This window comes from Juglans regia, chromosome 6, assembly GCF_001411555.2.
Source record: "Juglans regia cultivar Chandler chromosome 6, Walnut 2.0, whole genome shotgun sequence".
Lineage (NCBI taxonomy): Eukaryota > Viridiplantae > Streptophyta > Magnoliopsida > Fagales > Juglandaceae > Juglans > Juglans regia.
In genome coordinates this window covers 2,322,915-2,339,885 of record NC_049906.1, presented here as the reverse complement: position 1 = coordinate 2,339,885, position 16,971 = coordinate 2,322,915, and the positions used below count along the sequence as shown (strand labels likewise).

The 16,971-nt window shown below is 32.7% G+C and overlaps 1 protein-coding gene and 1 long non-coding RNA gene across 3 annotated transcripts; one reads left to right on the top strand and one right to left on the bottom strand.

Annotated features, from left to right (window-relative positions):
• Positions 1-3,971: 3,971 nt before the first annotated feature.
• Positions 3,972-4,928, top strand: LOC109005384. The gene is made up of 2 exons (XR_001998461.2): positions 3,972-4,122; positions 4,542-4,928. It is a non-coding gene; the product is annotated as an uncharacterized LOC109005384 (long non-coding RNA).
• Positions 4,929-5,852: 924 nt separating this feature from the next.
• On the bottom strand, positions 5,853-10,476 carry LOC109005390 (ABC transporter G family member 22-like). Of its 2 annotated transcripts, XM_018984316.2 has the most exons (11): positions 10,419-10,476; positions 9,720-10,161; positions 9,250-9,356; positions 8,899-9,131; positions 8,649-8,804; positions 7,887-8,070; positions 7,475-7,783; positions 7,102-7,389; positions 6,724-7,008; positions 6,543-6,650; positions 5,853-6,416 (listed from the first exon to the last, which is right to left on the bottom strand). In XM_018984316.2, exons 1-11 carry the CDS (start codon positions 10,473-10,475, stop codon positions 6,174-6,176), a joined length of 2,412 nt encoding a protein of 803 aa, XP_018839861.2. In that variant the 5' UTR covers position 10,476; the 3' UTR covers positions 5,853-6,173. The 2 variants fall into 2 exon arrangements, with proteins under 2 accessions (XP_018839861.2, XP_018839862.1); XM_018984317.2 differs by lacking the exon at positions 8,649-8,804 and having other exon boundaries at positions 10,419-10,471.
• Between the last annotated feature and the right edge of the window lie 6,495 nt (positions 10,477-16,971).

Below are 16,971 nucleotides of genomic sequence, written 5' to 3'. Positions count from 1 at the left end.
TGAGGTGATCTAATATTCAATATTTTATTTATTTTTTTTTACCTATTTTTCACTACTATGTAATATTTTATCATTATTTTTTATCACTTTTTCATTACTATTCACAGATCATCTCACTATTCAAACGTAGACTTAATATAAAAGCTTGAACATCATGAAGACAAATTCATTATATAATATAAATGGACAATATTTATCAATTACATCACTAGTATAATCACACCAAATTTTTAGTTACAGGAATTAATTAATGATATTGTTTCTTATCTTAAATTTTATCATTTTCAGTAATTAAGTAAATATTTTAAAATTGTTGTCGTTTAAGTATTAGATAAATAAAATTACTTAAAATATATCATATGAGTAAATATGACTTAAAATAAACATATTTAAACTTAAGAGTAACATTATTGATTATTCCCTTTAATTATATAACATGATCGATCGTTAATTCTATAGGTAGAAAATATATTAATTCGACTATATCCCAAAGCTAGAGGTGGATTGTTTGTTTTCATAATTCCTTTTAATTTATCTTATTTCATTTTATTTTATTTTATCTCATCTAATAATTATAATTTTTTTAAATTATTAGAAAAAAATAAAAAATTTAATTTTTTTAAATTTAAAATAAAAATAATATTATAATAATATTTTATTTAAATTTTAACTTTAATATCAATTCATTTTATTTTATCTATAAAAACAAACGAGGCATTAATATCTGTGAATATTCACCACCCGCGCGCACCTCACATATTCCATGCCGTTTAGGTGCTGTGGTTATTATACTTTTCAACTATAGTTTTATCATCTTATTATCTATCTTTCTCTCAATTAAAAGACTACTAGAGACTAGAGAAGAAGAAAAAATGTAAAGTTGAAAAGTTCAATACCTGAAACTTGAAGACTTTGAACTCAAAACAAAGCAGATCATGCAGTACCCGGGGAGACTGGGAAGAACGAAAAAAAATGAAAAGAGCAGATCCTACAGTACCCGCGGAGACTGGGAAGAAGAACAGAAGAAGAAAAAAATTGAAAAGAGCAGTTCGTGCAGTACCCGCGGAGACTGGGAAGAAGGAAAAAAATGAAAAGTTGAAAAGTTCAATAACGGAGACTTGAAAAGTAGTTCTTATTTGACAATAGAATAGTCATCCCAATTTTTAAAATTGGAAGAATATATAATTTTTTAATTTTTACCTAATTACTTAATACGACTTAAAATCTATATTAAATTAGTCATTATATTTTCATATGTAAATAAAAACTCCATATGTACAATTCATAAAAATCTCATATCTATAATATAATAATATCAAAATATAACAAAATAACATGTTGTGAAATATTATGCAAACACACACACGAACGATGATAAATAAAGTAAAAGTAATACAGTAAAAAACACGACACACAATATATGTGGTTTTGATAAATTGTCTACGTCTACAGAGCTGCAGAAATCTTATTAACTAGAGGAGATTACAATCACTCAATCTCAACTTATACTCTCTAGGACTTTTTGTTCTTTCATACAATATGCACTCACTAGACAATTGTTCTCTATCAAAATATGGTTGAGGTCATCTAGCTAACCAGTGGCGTTGGAATCCTAATCTAGTAAAAACTATGTACTTCGCTCTAGCGGAGTGTCAAGTGTGACTCGAGCGAACAACCAAATGATCATTGGCTCGAGCGGAGTGTCGAGCGAACTCTCTGACTTGTTTTCGCTCAAGTGGTATGTCGAGCGACGTCGAGCGAATATTGGCTCAAGCTAACTATCTAGCCAGCTTTCAGCAAATACTTTTTCAACTCCAAAACTAATCTCCACATATACCCCAACACATATGAGAAAATCACATGATGACAACGTGGTAGAGATGGAGGGAAGACGAAGAGCTGTGGGAGATAAAGAGGGAAGAAAGAGAGAAAGAGGGAAGAAGGGGAACGCGGGGAAGGATGCCGAAATATAATAAAAAAAAATACATTTAGACTTGCTACAATACATTTCATATTTGAAAAGAATCATAGAAATATTATTGTAACTCATATTTTAAATGAAATCAGTTTGACTAATTCAATATGTGCCAAATGTGGAAGATATTAGTTAAATTTAAAGATGAAAATATATTTGACTAAACCAATACCAATGCTCATTAGGCTATGAGGATATGAAAAGTTCAAAAGTTCAATAAAAGTCTATGCATATACCCATCGAACAAAGCTATATTTGGATATTAATCACGTACAAGCTTGAAGATCATGAAGGCAAATTCATTATTTAATATGAATTAATATCAATTACATGACTAGTAGAATGACATCAAATTTTTAGTTAGGAGAATTAATTAATGATATTGTTTCTTATTCTAATTTTTATCATTTTCAGTGACATATGTTATAGCACATATTTTAAAATGGCTGTCGTTTAAGTAATTGATATCAGTAAATATGACTTAAAATAAAAATATTTAAAATTAAGAGTGACACTACTGATTATTCCCTTTAATTATATAACATGATCGATCATTAATTTGATAGCTTGAAAATATATTAATTCGACTATATATACTCTCTCTCTCTCCTCTCTGTCAGTATCAATCCCTCCAGATCATAATGAAATGAGTAGGAAATTACGACTTTTGACATTCTAGCCACTCCATTTATTTCTTCTCATCTCTTGAAGACAAAAAATTGAAACATGGTCGAGCGATTTGTCTTTGACACCAACGACGAAAACGTTTTCCAAACAGAGACTTTGGAAGTCAAAACAATTAGCACACCGTGGACTAGAGAAGAAAAAATAAACTTGAAAAGTACTACTTATTTGACTACTGTTTTAAGGTCACGTATGATAGAGACAGAGATTAGAAAAAAATATATATAAATTGATGTATTTTTGGTGATACTTTATAATAAAACTAATTTTATAATATTTTAATTTATCACATCAAATTATGTTAGTTTATTTATTAATTTACATTTGAATAATGATCTCTTTATAACTGAAATATTTTTTTTTTTATCTCTATGATAATACAACACATGTATAATATCATTTGATAGTTGAAAACACAACATTGACTTAGCTTGTATTTGGGTAGTAGAATGATTTGATATTTAATATTTTATCATTATTTTTTACTTATTTTTCATTTTTTATTATTATTTAATATTTTATCATTATTTTTTTTATCACTATTTTATTATTATTCCTAAATCAATTAAGATTTCTTTACTATCCAAACGTAACCTTAGTCTAAAAGCTCGAAGATCATGAAGTCAAATCAATTCATTATTTAAAATAAATGAACAATTATCAATTATATCACTATTATAATCACACAAAATTTTGAGTTACAGGAATTAATAGTGATACATATAAGTAATACATATATCATATAAGTAATCTTATTCTAAATTTTATCATTTTCAGTAATACATATATCATATAAGTAAATATTTTAAAATGGTTGTCGTTTAAGTATTTGATAAATAAAATTAGTTAAAATATATCATATAAGTAAATTAGTAAATTATATAACTTGATCGATTGTTACTTTGATAGGTTGAAAATATATTGAGGGGTGGTTTGGATTCAGAAATGAGTTGAGAGGGGTTGAGATGATTTGTAAATAATAGAATAAAAGTTGAATTATTTATTATATTTTGTATGGAAATTTGAAAAAGTTGTTTTGAAATTTGAAAAAGTTGAATTATTTATTATATTTTGTATGAAAATTTAAAAAAATTATAATAATAAGATAAAATTAATTGAAATAGATTGAAATGAATTATAAATATAAATGAGACCGACGACTATACTCTCTCTTTCTTTCCCTTTCCTTATCGTAATTAAATGAGTAGGAAATTACGACTTTTGACAATTCTAGCCATGATGACTAAGTCTTCAACTTTATCTATAAATAGTACCTAAAAACACCGCATTCTTCTCATCCACCTCGCTTATATATACTCTTTGATCGATCATTCCTACAACCCATTGCAAAATGGTATTCTCTAAGACCCATTACAAAGTTACGCTGCTCGTGATGGCTCTTATTGCAGCAATCATGTTGCTCAGTACCTGCTCTGAGGCAGCTCTGGCAAATCCAAACCTTGGTTAGTACACCATGCAACTATATATTTGTTTGATTTGATCATTAGTTTAATTTGTTGTTTGACCAAATGGGTTTTTTTTCCTATTTAAAAAAAAAAAAAGAAAAAAAAAGACCAATATATATATATATATATGAGAAATACTTTAGTCATGTAAAGATTACCCAAGGTAAATTTACAAACTGATATGCTTTGATGCTGTACATCAGATTGTAAAATTATTTTTATTGTAAAGTAATTCTAACAGATCATATTAAGTTACGTCAGTTTGCTGTGAGTTTACTAATTATGTGTAATCTCTTTGTATCTGTAGCACTTTTATATATATATATATATATATTGGTCATGTGATTCATGAGCACATGAACTATGAAATAAAATAAATCACTTCATTCTCAAATTTATGTATATGAATGTTGCAGGACGAAGAGTACTAGGTGTCATGCGCAGGCAAGCTCAGGATATTCCTACATATACAGCTGTACCTATAGGAGGAGGAGGAGGCTATACCCCCCGAAGCACGAGTCCATGAGGAAGGAGTGGCCTAGCTATACCGGCCACAGAACCACCATAATCGCCGGCCGGGGAAATAATTAAAACATATATAGTTGTTGAATAAATAGTTGGTGTACGTTGGAGATGGTGCGCTTGCGCGCGCTCACACGCATATATTAATAGTTTCATTCAAAATTTTAAACTTGATATTCGGACCAGATATCTATCCTCTTAAGGTTTGGTTATGTACCAGTTGCACTCTGTTGCATGCATAGTAGTGTTTAATAAGATCATTGTGGTGATTAGATTGTTAAGCCTTACGAATACTAGCTAGCTTGTGTAATGATGTGTGATCAAAGTATAATGACAATCTCTAGCTGTTGGGTTCTTTTCAATAATCATGATCATGACGGGAAATATTGATTCATTTGAATGGTAATATCGCTTTGAATAACAAGAAACAACATTCAGCCATACTACTGTGTCAAAAAAAGAATATTTATGACGAATTATTTGTGATAAAAGTGGATTAATTTTAGTAGAAAATTGTTATTTTCGTAGTAAATAACTAATCACAAATAAGTGTTAACTTACATGGAAAGCTATTATTTTCTTTTTTAAAAGAAAAACAGAAGAAAATTCTGTTTCTTACATTAATTCATAGTCACGAGGTAAATAGATGTAATTTCTAAATATTAACGAGTTCTTGCTATTTCTGTAACCTGATATTTCTATAGAGAAACACATCTGTTGAAAACTTGATAATGTTATTATTCAACAAAGAAAATGACACCATTTGTTACGGTATAAGGTAAAGTTAAAAGAAATATATATATATTTATTAGCATCATCAATAATTATTAACATAGCTCAACTGGTACATTGATTTGTTTTTATACGAGATTCCCTTATTCTGTGAGCTTAAGGCATCGTTTGGTTATACAGATGAAATAAAATGAGATGAAAGTTAAAAGTTGAATAAAATATTATTAGAATATTATTTTTGTTTTAAAATTTGAAAAAGTTGAATTTTTTTATTGTATTTTGTTTGGGAATTTGAAAAAATTGTAATGATTAGATGAGATAGTTTGCGTTATGCAACCAAACGAGTTTTTAAGACGACGAATGCTTTTATAACATGATATCATAATAGAGAAGTTATTAATATGGAAAATATCAAAAGCACTACAATTTTCAATACCAAAGTCTTAAATAACTGATTGCATTAGATTCAAGATTTGAAGAAACTATTCTTTAAGACATTCAAGATGATGGATTTTCTCAGTTTTATTTGCTGTCACAAACTTTTAATCAACCATAGATATATTACTACAAATATAAATGGCTCAGAAAGAACTGAATACAGTGTGAAGATGATTTATTTTTCTAGGGAGAAACTAAATTCCTCAAAGCCTATGCATAACAGGCTTTACACCAAGGATCTTTCATTATGTGGATATTGGTTCTTGTGGAACAGAGCAACTGGATGTCTTCCAACTTTGGTCTTACTCAACAGAGCAAGCAGATGTCTTCAACTTTGTCCTTGAAAATGGAATAGACTATGTCTTAGAAATTCTCCTTAGGAGTAAGTAGGCAAGTAGCCTATACACAATGACCATGGCCATCAGAGCCCCGACTTCTGTTTCACCTTCACCCAGTCTTAATCCTCTGATGAAAGGAGACTCGCAAGAACTTGATCCAGAAGTTGGAGCTGGGCATCCATACTGTATTTTTAGGAGCAACCTATATGTGTGATAGTTGAATGAGATGTAGCGTACCCACAACATGAATAATGGGACTTTCTGCATCCATTTTGACAAACTTTACAGGTCAGGATCAAGAAATATGGATCATGATTCTCTATATTTATGTTGACCCAAACACCTACAATTTAGAGAGAGATAGATACTGCACTAAGACTAACTCACCTGGATAAAGAATCCAGCAGATAACATGAAGGCCATAACTATGACGGAAGCTACTGTTGTGGCTTTCTTCACATCCATAAATGCTGCTCCTATGGTCAGTCCAAGACCCTGTACTGTTTTAGTTAGGAAGCTGCTAATTGGCTCAGAATTTGAAGTGATGTCAATGAGATAAGATTCTTACCTGAGCAGCCACGACACTGAGGAAAACTGTAAGCATGGTTAGAGAAAATGATGCAAAGCTAAGCTTCAATCCCACCATGAAATAAACTATTAGAAGGAACACTATAGGCAGTAGGAGATCCAAAGGAAGATCACTAGTGGTTCTGCCTAAAAAGTAAGCGCTGAGTTTATACATCCCAACTGATCTCTCTTTAGCCAGCATAGCTCTTTCTTGTGGGAATGTGAATATGGCATTGAATAAAGGAAAGAAGCCCCAAAATACTGAAACAAAGAACAACAGCCCTGCCTGCAAGTACGTTAAAGAAAAGAAATAAAAAAGATTGACAAAAATAACGATTGAAGAAGATAAGGCTACAATCGAAATGATATTTTTAGTTGCCTGATCTTGAAGTCGCTTAGGAGTTGAAGCATCTGAATGCCACCAAAGCAGCCCAATGATTACTGCAGTAGAAATAACTTGAGTTACGCGCATACAGCTTAGGTATTCATGGCGTCTCTCTTTAAGGCCCCTACTGAAAAGAATTGAGAACTGTTCCCACCAAGTTGCTCCCCATTCCCTTGAATTTGACCTGCCCTCTTTTTCTGGCTCGCTCTGTATTATCACAGGTTTTTGGAGCTTTCTTTCCTCTATTTTTGCGAGCCTTACTTCGTAGGCCTCCACAAGAAACTGCATGAAGTCAACATGGAACATAAGATTTCTACTCAAAACGGTTTCATGCAATGCTGATGAAAGTTTAGTATTGGTTATTGACCTCTTGGACATCAACTGAGGAAGGTCCTCCATCTTTTTTGTCATGTCTTTTGCTTCCTTGTAAGAACTTATCTTCCAGCTCTGATGGAACTGATTTGTCTTTTATATTTCCACTTGCGAGATCAATAAGAAACTCTGATGGGTTCATAGCAATAAGTGGATTGCAACCAATGGAGGAGAAATACATCATTGCTTCAGAGGCTTTCCCGAAGTACAAGGAGTTTCCTCTGCTCAAGAGAATAAGTCTATCAAACTTGTGAAAGAGCCTGCTTGATGGCTGATGTATTGTGGTCACCACTGCCTTGCCAGCCTGAAACATAATCAAGTGCGTCCATAGACCTTCACTAAACCAAGCATTGGCGCTTAGAAATATTAAAAAGAGAAAAAATGTTGGCAATTCAAAATTCTGATACCTTTGCAATGTTATTAAGTATCTGACCAATCCGGAGTGCAGTTGTTGAATCAAGACCAGATGTTGGTTCATCCAAGAAGAGTAGGGATGGGTTGAGAAGGATTTCATTGCCAATGCAAACCCTCTTTCTCTCACCACCAGAAATCCCTCTTACAAATTTGCCACCAATTAAGGTATCTTGGCACCTGAAACAATATTCACAAGTCATCGCATGATTAGCTTTTCAAGACAATTATCCAGCTACTATGGTATAGATACTTTGTTTCTTGAAGAGAGGGAAGTAATATGGTGAGCTCAGTTTCTTGAAGAGAGGGAAGTAATATGGTGAGCTCCTCTGCCCTATCCAAGGGGAAATAGCTGACTTAATTAATTGAGGAATGTTATAGTCACAATGGGGTTACACAAACGTAATCCCATAAAATAGCGTGACTTCATGTGATCCGTTAGATTTACTTCATAATAAAAGTAACTTCAAAATCTTACGAATCACATCAAGCCATGTCAATTTGGCTAGAGTATATCTCTAACTAATATGACTCTTGGAGTAAACAATTACACTTCAGTGAAATATTTCAGCTCATGTCAGGAGGTTCAAAAATTGGATTTGGTAACTTCCTGAGTGCTGAGATAGATATTCATCCCCTCTTACATACACATAGATATTGAGAGTGCTTGACAATTACTATAGATGAAGATTTCTTCATATATTTCAGGGGCTTGTTCTGAAAAAACTATTTTGAACAAAGATTGTTTATGATCACACCTTTCAAGGCCTAGCTCGCTAATAACATTCATTGCCCTTTCTTTCTTCTGTTCTCTAGTTAAGGTACTTGAAAGACGAAGCAGAGCAGCATAAGTTAGTGTTTCTTTGACTGTGAGGTGGGGAAACACTACATCATCTTGCAACACAAATCCAATCCTGTTTCATCCAAATTACCATAAACCACCCATTTTCGTAAAGATATTAAAACATACTAAGTAGCTACAGATGCCAATCACACATTGTCTCGTACCTTGTTTTTAGAGACCTTGTGTATGGTTGGTCATTGTAAGTGATGGTACCACTGTTAAATTTGACTCTTCCACTAAGAAGAGAAAGAAGAGATGTTTTGCCGCCTCCTGATGGTCCCATTAGTGCAAGTACCTCTCCAGGATTTACTGAACCGGTGATTCCATGCAGTATATACTTCTCTGAACCTGACCTTTTTACACCTTTCATTGATACCTTATACTTCACATCCTGGAACTGCATGAGAGTAAAAAGTTAGAATATATAATTCGTTGATTTCATTTTTAATCTAGTTAGACAAAGACATGCATTTATGGAAACAAATGTCACATGGTCTCTTGGTTTAAGATATCACCTTGATATATATTGGTAGGACAGGTTCACTATTTATTTGCTTCCACCTGAATGAATTTGGTTCATCTTCATGATCAGGCTCAAATTGTCCATTTTCACTATCTTGATCTGGTTACAAGAGTAAAGACATATTAGTCTAATGCTAGTCTTTGAAGTTAGTGGCTATCTTATCGTTCAAGTGATAAATAAAACCAATGCAATGCTAGAGTTCAAGCCATTAATGTCTTTGTCCTAATATCTATTCAAGAAAAATGCTTGTTGATTGACCGCTAAGAATGTGTTTTTGTGTGTGTGTGCGCGTGTGAGAGAGAGAGAGAGAGAGATGGTTTATAGGTGCACTTTTTTAACTGCAAATGATAGCTAATTTTTTAAATAAATGTTAAAAAATTGAAAACTAAAAAATAAAAGTAACATGGTTTGCATAGGTGAAGCCATTTGTCAAAAAAAGTAGCATTGGAACATGTTTCTTACTGCAATTTGGACTTTGAAGTCTCAAGACATCTGGAAAGTTCTCTGAAGGCATTGTGGCACCAGCAAGTGGGAAGGAATATCCTAAACCATTGCTTGAAGCCCTATTGAGAACGGAACATGTCTGATCATAGCTTCCTGGAATATTGTTTATCAGTTCATCTATATTGACTAAGAACTGAGCACTCAGTGACTTTGCCTTGCGAATTTTTCTCCCAGTTGGGGATTCCAAATTTTTATCAAAGCTTTTCATTTTACTAATTCCAGCCTCATCTTTGTCATCTTGAGCTATGCTTGAGATTTTGCTGCAAGATTTTCTTTGGGGTACGATAATGGCATCCTTCACAGTCCAAGGTGTGGTTGCAGCTTCATGATCTATCCCCTCAAAACTCCCATGCAGCTCCAATATCTGTTCCTTATTTACCTCCATCTGTGGTACTAACGACTGAGACATAAAAAATAACTCTGTCATTGCTCAATGCTGCAACACCGATTTATTCAAAGACAACAAAAGGGAAAAGAACAAAAACAAAAAGTAGCCAAACTCAGACATGAAATCCTTTTCCATTTTTGTAAGAAATAATCATTTTGCTTCTAAGGAAGTTCAAAACACTTCATTTATACAAAAAATCGTTAAGAGAGAGAGAGAAAAAAAAGAAAGGCTAAAAAGGCGAGCTGTGAAAGAAAGATGAGAAGGCTTACGATTACTTGCGAGCTGAATTTGAGTGCAGAGATGAGGAAAAGAGAGGGTGAGCTCATGGCCTGTACATTGGGAGGTGTCTCTCGACTCCTTTTATAGGCCCACCATCACAGTGTCATAGCACTGCATGCAACGCGCATGCATCACTGTTTATTGTTTAATGTCCTTACATACATGCAATAACCAAATGATCAGATGGTCAATTTCTTGCTTTTCTAAAGTCAGTAGAAGATTTTTTTTCTTGTTTGTCCTTGTCAAAGGTGGTACTCAGCCTTTGAAGCTTAAAGGACATTTTCTTTACATGTTTTTTAAAAATAAGAAAGAATTCATTCTAATTCAATTTCTGGTTTATAGAATTTGCAGAAACTTACATATGTATGACACTCATCATGCAAAGTCATACCATGAACTTATATTATTCCCATAAATATATTTAAAAAAATTTCATCCATATAGTCATAGATTCAAGTTTTACTAAACAAAACAAAATTTAAAAAAATAAAATAAAATAAAAAATGTTTAACAAAATGCTATGTACTAAAATCCATTGCAGAGAGTACTGATACATAATTAAGCAAACCAAAGGCCACAATTCTCTTAATGGATTATAACCTACATTATTTACATACACGTATGCATTTTACTTTACTCATGTGGTGGGTGAACATATAAAATACAAGCATGTGTATATATATATATATATACATATATATATATATATATATATTTAGATGAGACCAAAAGCTTGGGCGGTGCCCCAAGAAGGAGGGCATGAGAAGATCAGAGTAATCAGATCAGTAATAAGTACAGGACCACATGCAATATTGGGATCTATGGCTGTTGTGGGATGTTTGTACGGCAAATGAGGCAGACCGAAACCTGCTGATCTTGGCACTACTTTGAATGCTACTCTTTCAAGGTACAACTTCGTGTCATCGCATGCAGTACTGGGAAAGAAAGTAAATATACGAGCAGAAAGCTGATTGATATGGAAGGATGCATGAGAAGCAACCAAATTAAAGGGCAGACTATTTGTGGTTGCAATTGATCCGTATTGAAACCAGCAAGAAAAACAAAACAAGTACCAAATTCATGATCATAGCTCGATCTTTTCACTTGATTTTTTTAGAGCCCTTTTTGATATGACAGCTGACTTATCATAGCCCTAAAGAGAAGGCCCATGCCTTTGATTCAAGGATATTGATCATAACCCTCGCTGCAAGAGTTACTCGCTAATTCTAGTTAGTTATTTTTATAAAAATGATTATTTTTTGTTGAAATAAATTTATTTTTATGATAAATAATTATTCTCATTGCAAATAATCTATTACAAATACTTATTTTTTGTATAGTGCCTAAACAAGACATCATCCTCCTTTTTTTTTTAAGAAGAACAAGAACAAAGAATGATCGGTGTTATTAATTCAGAGTTCACAAGCTAAGGGAAACCCCAATTTTTAATTATTACTTGGTCCTACCAAGCAAATGCATGCAGAGATATATATATATAAATATATCTATCTATATATATAAAGAGCCTATGAAACGGAAATTTCTTGTTTTAACGGAAATTTCTTGTTTTAACGGAATATGCTGGTTTTTATTAACTTTCCATCCGTTTGTAATAATTATAGAACACAGGGATACAATTGTATTTTCATTTACATTCTATTTATGGTTACTTTTATGGTTTCTTTTGGTTTCTATTCCTCTATTAATATCTTTAAATATGCTAATAAAGTATATTTATTATAATAATAATCATGGATTCAATTTTCAATTTGAAAATACGTTATAATAGGAAAACATATTTATGTAAATTTATCTTTTCATATTCATTATAATAGGAAAGCATTATAATAATTTACAAATAGCCTATCTTTCAATAGCTTTTAAAATATATATTAGTAATAAAATAATAAGATATATGTACTTTATTTTTATTTTAATAAAATATATTAATAATTTGAACTGCACATACGTGTCTCAGGCACGTAACATCTTACTAGTATATATATATATATATATTTATATGCATATTACGATGAGTAATGCGCATGAGAAAGAGTATTCATGATCAACAGTATAAAAAATAGAAAATTTAATCTAATTCAATGAATATAATTTAGAGCCATGTCAATGTTATTTTAGCATGATCATGTTTATTTTTCTTATCTTACTTTTCTTAACCTCTTTATGTTTGTATGCTAGTAAAGATCAGAAACATTCAGTTGATCAGAGAGAGATCATGAGAGCCCTTTATATATAGGTTTATCAAAGTAGCTATTCTGCCCATCTAAAGTCATTACCTATAAGCTGCTGATCTTTAATTACGAATCCATAATCCATTAATTACAAATTAAAAAAAAAACACGAGTTCATGATCAGTATGATCGATCTTTAATGCGCGCATGATCGATCGATGATCAGTATGAAAATTAAAAGTTCTGTTAATTCCTGATCAAACAAAAGTGAGGATTATGAAAAAAAAAAAAAACAGGATTATTACCATCCCTCTTCTTCAGAAAACAGATTTTATATATTAATATTTGGAAAAATAGACATTAATTTATACAACATCATGAGATCAATTAAATAATTAGAGACGCATTAATAATCTCGATCTTCACGTGAATACAGCTTACTAGTTATGACCAAATAAATGTTGTAGTAGGAAAAACTTAGTCGTTTAAAGAGTAAAAAGCATTAATCGTCCCAGAAAAAGGTCGCCATATTGACGACGCAATCTCTTCATCAGAAAAGGATACCTAAAGGACAAATGCATGTGATTTGAGCGTGTTTTTGTTCCAATTGATTTACTTTACATTTCTGTTTTGTCTCATCACGCGGATGTCCTGCTTGTAATTAGCATTAATTAAGCCTATATATAAATACCATGCATGCACAGTACGCGCGTTAACGTACGTTGGACCATTCCATGAAAGCAACTGATCATGATATATATATATCTTTCACGTACCTACAAGGCCGGCTCAATACGTTTGGGTCTAAGAATAAAATTTTGAGTGAGGGTTATTTTTTTTTTTTTATATAAAATTAAATAAATTTATTTTTATTTTTATATTATAGTTTTATTTAAAAATTATTCCTATCATTTTGTAAAATAAAATTAATGATTAAGATTTTATACCACATTTTGATTAATTAATAACTGACTTTAATTTTTATTAAGAAATTTTTTATTTAGAGAAAATTTTATCAAATCTAATTTTATAAGTACTTTTAGACTCTTAGACATAATTATAATCATTATTGTCAATAAAATTCTATAAGTAATTTGCACATTTGAAAAAAAATAGATCCTTACCTCTTCAAAAGATTATATAAAAATCTTTTAAAAATACTGAAAAATTAAATTTTATTATTTATAATTTTCACATTAATTATATATTAAAGTAATAATGACAAAAGAGATCAGGCTATCTCGATATATCGTGTCGTGAAAGCAAAGATGATATTCGATGTACGGAGTAAAGGACATTGTTCTTCAAAATTACTTCAATGACGTACGAGCAATATTGATAACGATGAGGATTAATGGTATGAGGCTATATATATATATATAATACCCACTTGCACAGAAATTCTGCGCCAAAGCTGGATCCTTAGCTACCCTACCAGTAGCCAATACGTGATCCTGATCTTCCAAATTCCCCCTGCACAAGAGCATTCACATTTTGATACCATCGGAATACTCAACTTACTCACTCTATCATCAACACTAAGACAAGCATTCATTGCCTTCCACATGATTATCACCGAGTATTTTTTTGGGAGAGCAGCATTCCACATCAAATCTGACCAATTCATTTTTGGAGCTTTAACTCTCACACACTCCCAAACGCTTTTTGAGGAGAATGCACTATTTAAATTTGAAGTTCAAATTACTAGCAAATCCGCACCTTCCTTACATTCCTCAAGGGAATCTAAAATCTCTTTCAACTTACTATCCCACACTAGACCCCTCACTAATTTCACATTCCACCCATTTTCGATCCCGCACTCGCACACTTTTAGCAGTGGCCGATCAATAGGACTAGTCTCTTCCAACTGATTCACAAGAGGACCACTGTCCAGCCACTTATCTCACCAGAAGGAAACATTTCCATCTCGAATTCGCCATCTCACACTACTGAGAACTTTTGGTACACACAACATGATGTCTTTCCAGAATTGAGTTCCTTTATGAGCCTCAACCAAAGAAATATGTTTGCCTTTAACATACTTGGCTTTGAAAAATTGAGCCCATAAAGAATTTTCTGTCAGGATTTTCCAAGCAAACTTCATAAACAGCGACGTTTGAACTTCCTCCAGACTACGCAGGCCTACACCCCCCTCCCTTGTCGGTAGGGGTGTAAACCGGTCGGTCCGGTCCGGTGATGGACCGAACACCCCATAGGGACCGGACAGGACCGGTAGTTATCGGTCCGGTCCGGTCCGGTCGGTCCATTCGGTCCGGCATATTTTTTTTTTTTTATAAATCAATTAATAAAAAAAATTTATTTAAAATACTAAATTAAATTAAGTGACTTATTAATATGGATTAGGTAACAAACTCAATAAAAAAATATTTTATATGATCAATGATAATAAATTAAATGAAAATTACATTATTAATTTATATAATTACTATATAATTAACTAATTGATATTATATATTAGTTAATTCATAGAATATTAACAAGTGTTAATAACATATTTAAAATTTTATATTGTTAATTGTATAATTATTATATAAATAATATATATAATTTTTTTTTTTTATTATTCGGTTGGTCCGGTTCGGTCCGGTCCGAGAAATCTCCACCCCGGGACAGGACCGAAGACCGAAACTTTCATATTCAATGGACCGAAACCGACCATGCATTTGGTCGGTCCGGTCCGGTCCGGTCGGTTTCTCCGGTCCGGACCGACCGGTTTACACCCCTACTTGTCGGTTACAAAGGGAACTCCAGGATTTCCACTTCCTTTTCGGATTGCCCTTGGAAGACGCCCAAAAGAAACTACTCATAAGCCAATTTAAATTAGAGAGAACCGACTTATGCGCATGTACCATTGAAAATAGATGAATGGGTATACTAGCAACCACATGTCGTAGCCGAAGGATTCGAGCACCATTCGACATAATCCAATGCTGCCAACTACCCAATTTTCTTCTAGTACAACCCACAAGATCTTCAAAATGAACCATCTTTAGAAGTCCAGAAATTAGAACTCCCAAATATTTCATAGGGAAAGAGCCTTCCGAAAACATTATCAAACGCATCAACCTCTTTCGCCTAACATCAGAAATGTGCTTAGAGAAAAATTAGACAATTTTTCCTTGCTAACAACCTGGCCCAATCAGTTCTCATACTTTTGGAAAACATCCCTAATATTTTTTAGTGAGGAGTGAACTTGATTAGCAAAGACTATAACATCATTAGCATACAATAAGTGTGAAACCAGAGGAACTCCTCAAGGACGACTAAAGGCCTTTATCTTTTTAGCATCAAAATTATATTTCAGCAACCTTGACAATATTTCTTCGACCATTATAAATAGATATGGCGAAAGAGGGTCTCCTTGGCGCAAACCACGGCCACTTGGAAAGAAAATTTTTGCAGTACCATTCATGACGACCGAAAACCAGGGAGTTGTAATACATTGTCGAATAATACCACAAACACCCTGAGAAAAACCAAAGGAGCTCATCACATGCAACAAAAATTTTCAGTTAATGCTATCATATGCTTTTGCCATATCCACTTTAATCATCGCATTACCACCCCGAACAGGCTTATTAATTTGATGAACCATCTCTTTAGCCAAAGAAATGTTCTCAAAAATACTACGACCGGGTAGGAAAGCACCTTGTTCCAGAGACACCAATCTACTCAGAATAGGGGACAACCTTTTAACAAGTATTTTTTAGCACACTTTGTAAATTACTGAACACAAGCTGATAAGACTTATCAAAACTATAAGAATTTGACACTTTTGGAATTAAAACAACATACAAGGCCGAACAGAATCTTGGTAAGGAGTGTCACGAAAAAAAATCTCTAACAGCCTCAACCACATCAGCCTCCTCAATATCCCAACACGATCTATAAAAGACCGATCCAAACCCATCTGAACCTGGACTACTATCTATCGGGATTGAAAACGCCTTTTAAACTTCTTGGATTGAAAGGAGCTTCATTAGCATCCGATTTTCATGCTAAACAACATCAACACTAACAATTTTTGACAAATTCCGTAAACTCATTAAACTCCTCCATCACTACCCTCAAATGAGGCCTTCCTCCACGCCGCTCTTCATCCCCAAAAATCACGTTAAAATCACCAAGTCCTAACCAAGCTGCATCGCTCGGAATATCTTGTTTTAAATTCTGCCATAGCTCCCTACGCTCTTGATAGTAGCATTTTGCATAAACTACCGAAATAAAAAGCCTCTTATTTTCAAATGGCAACGGCACAATGACATGTTGTGCACTTGCATTTAGGACTGGAAACTGTAGTCAGTTCCCCAAAGCAACCATAATTTACCTC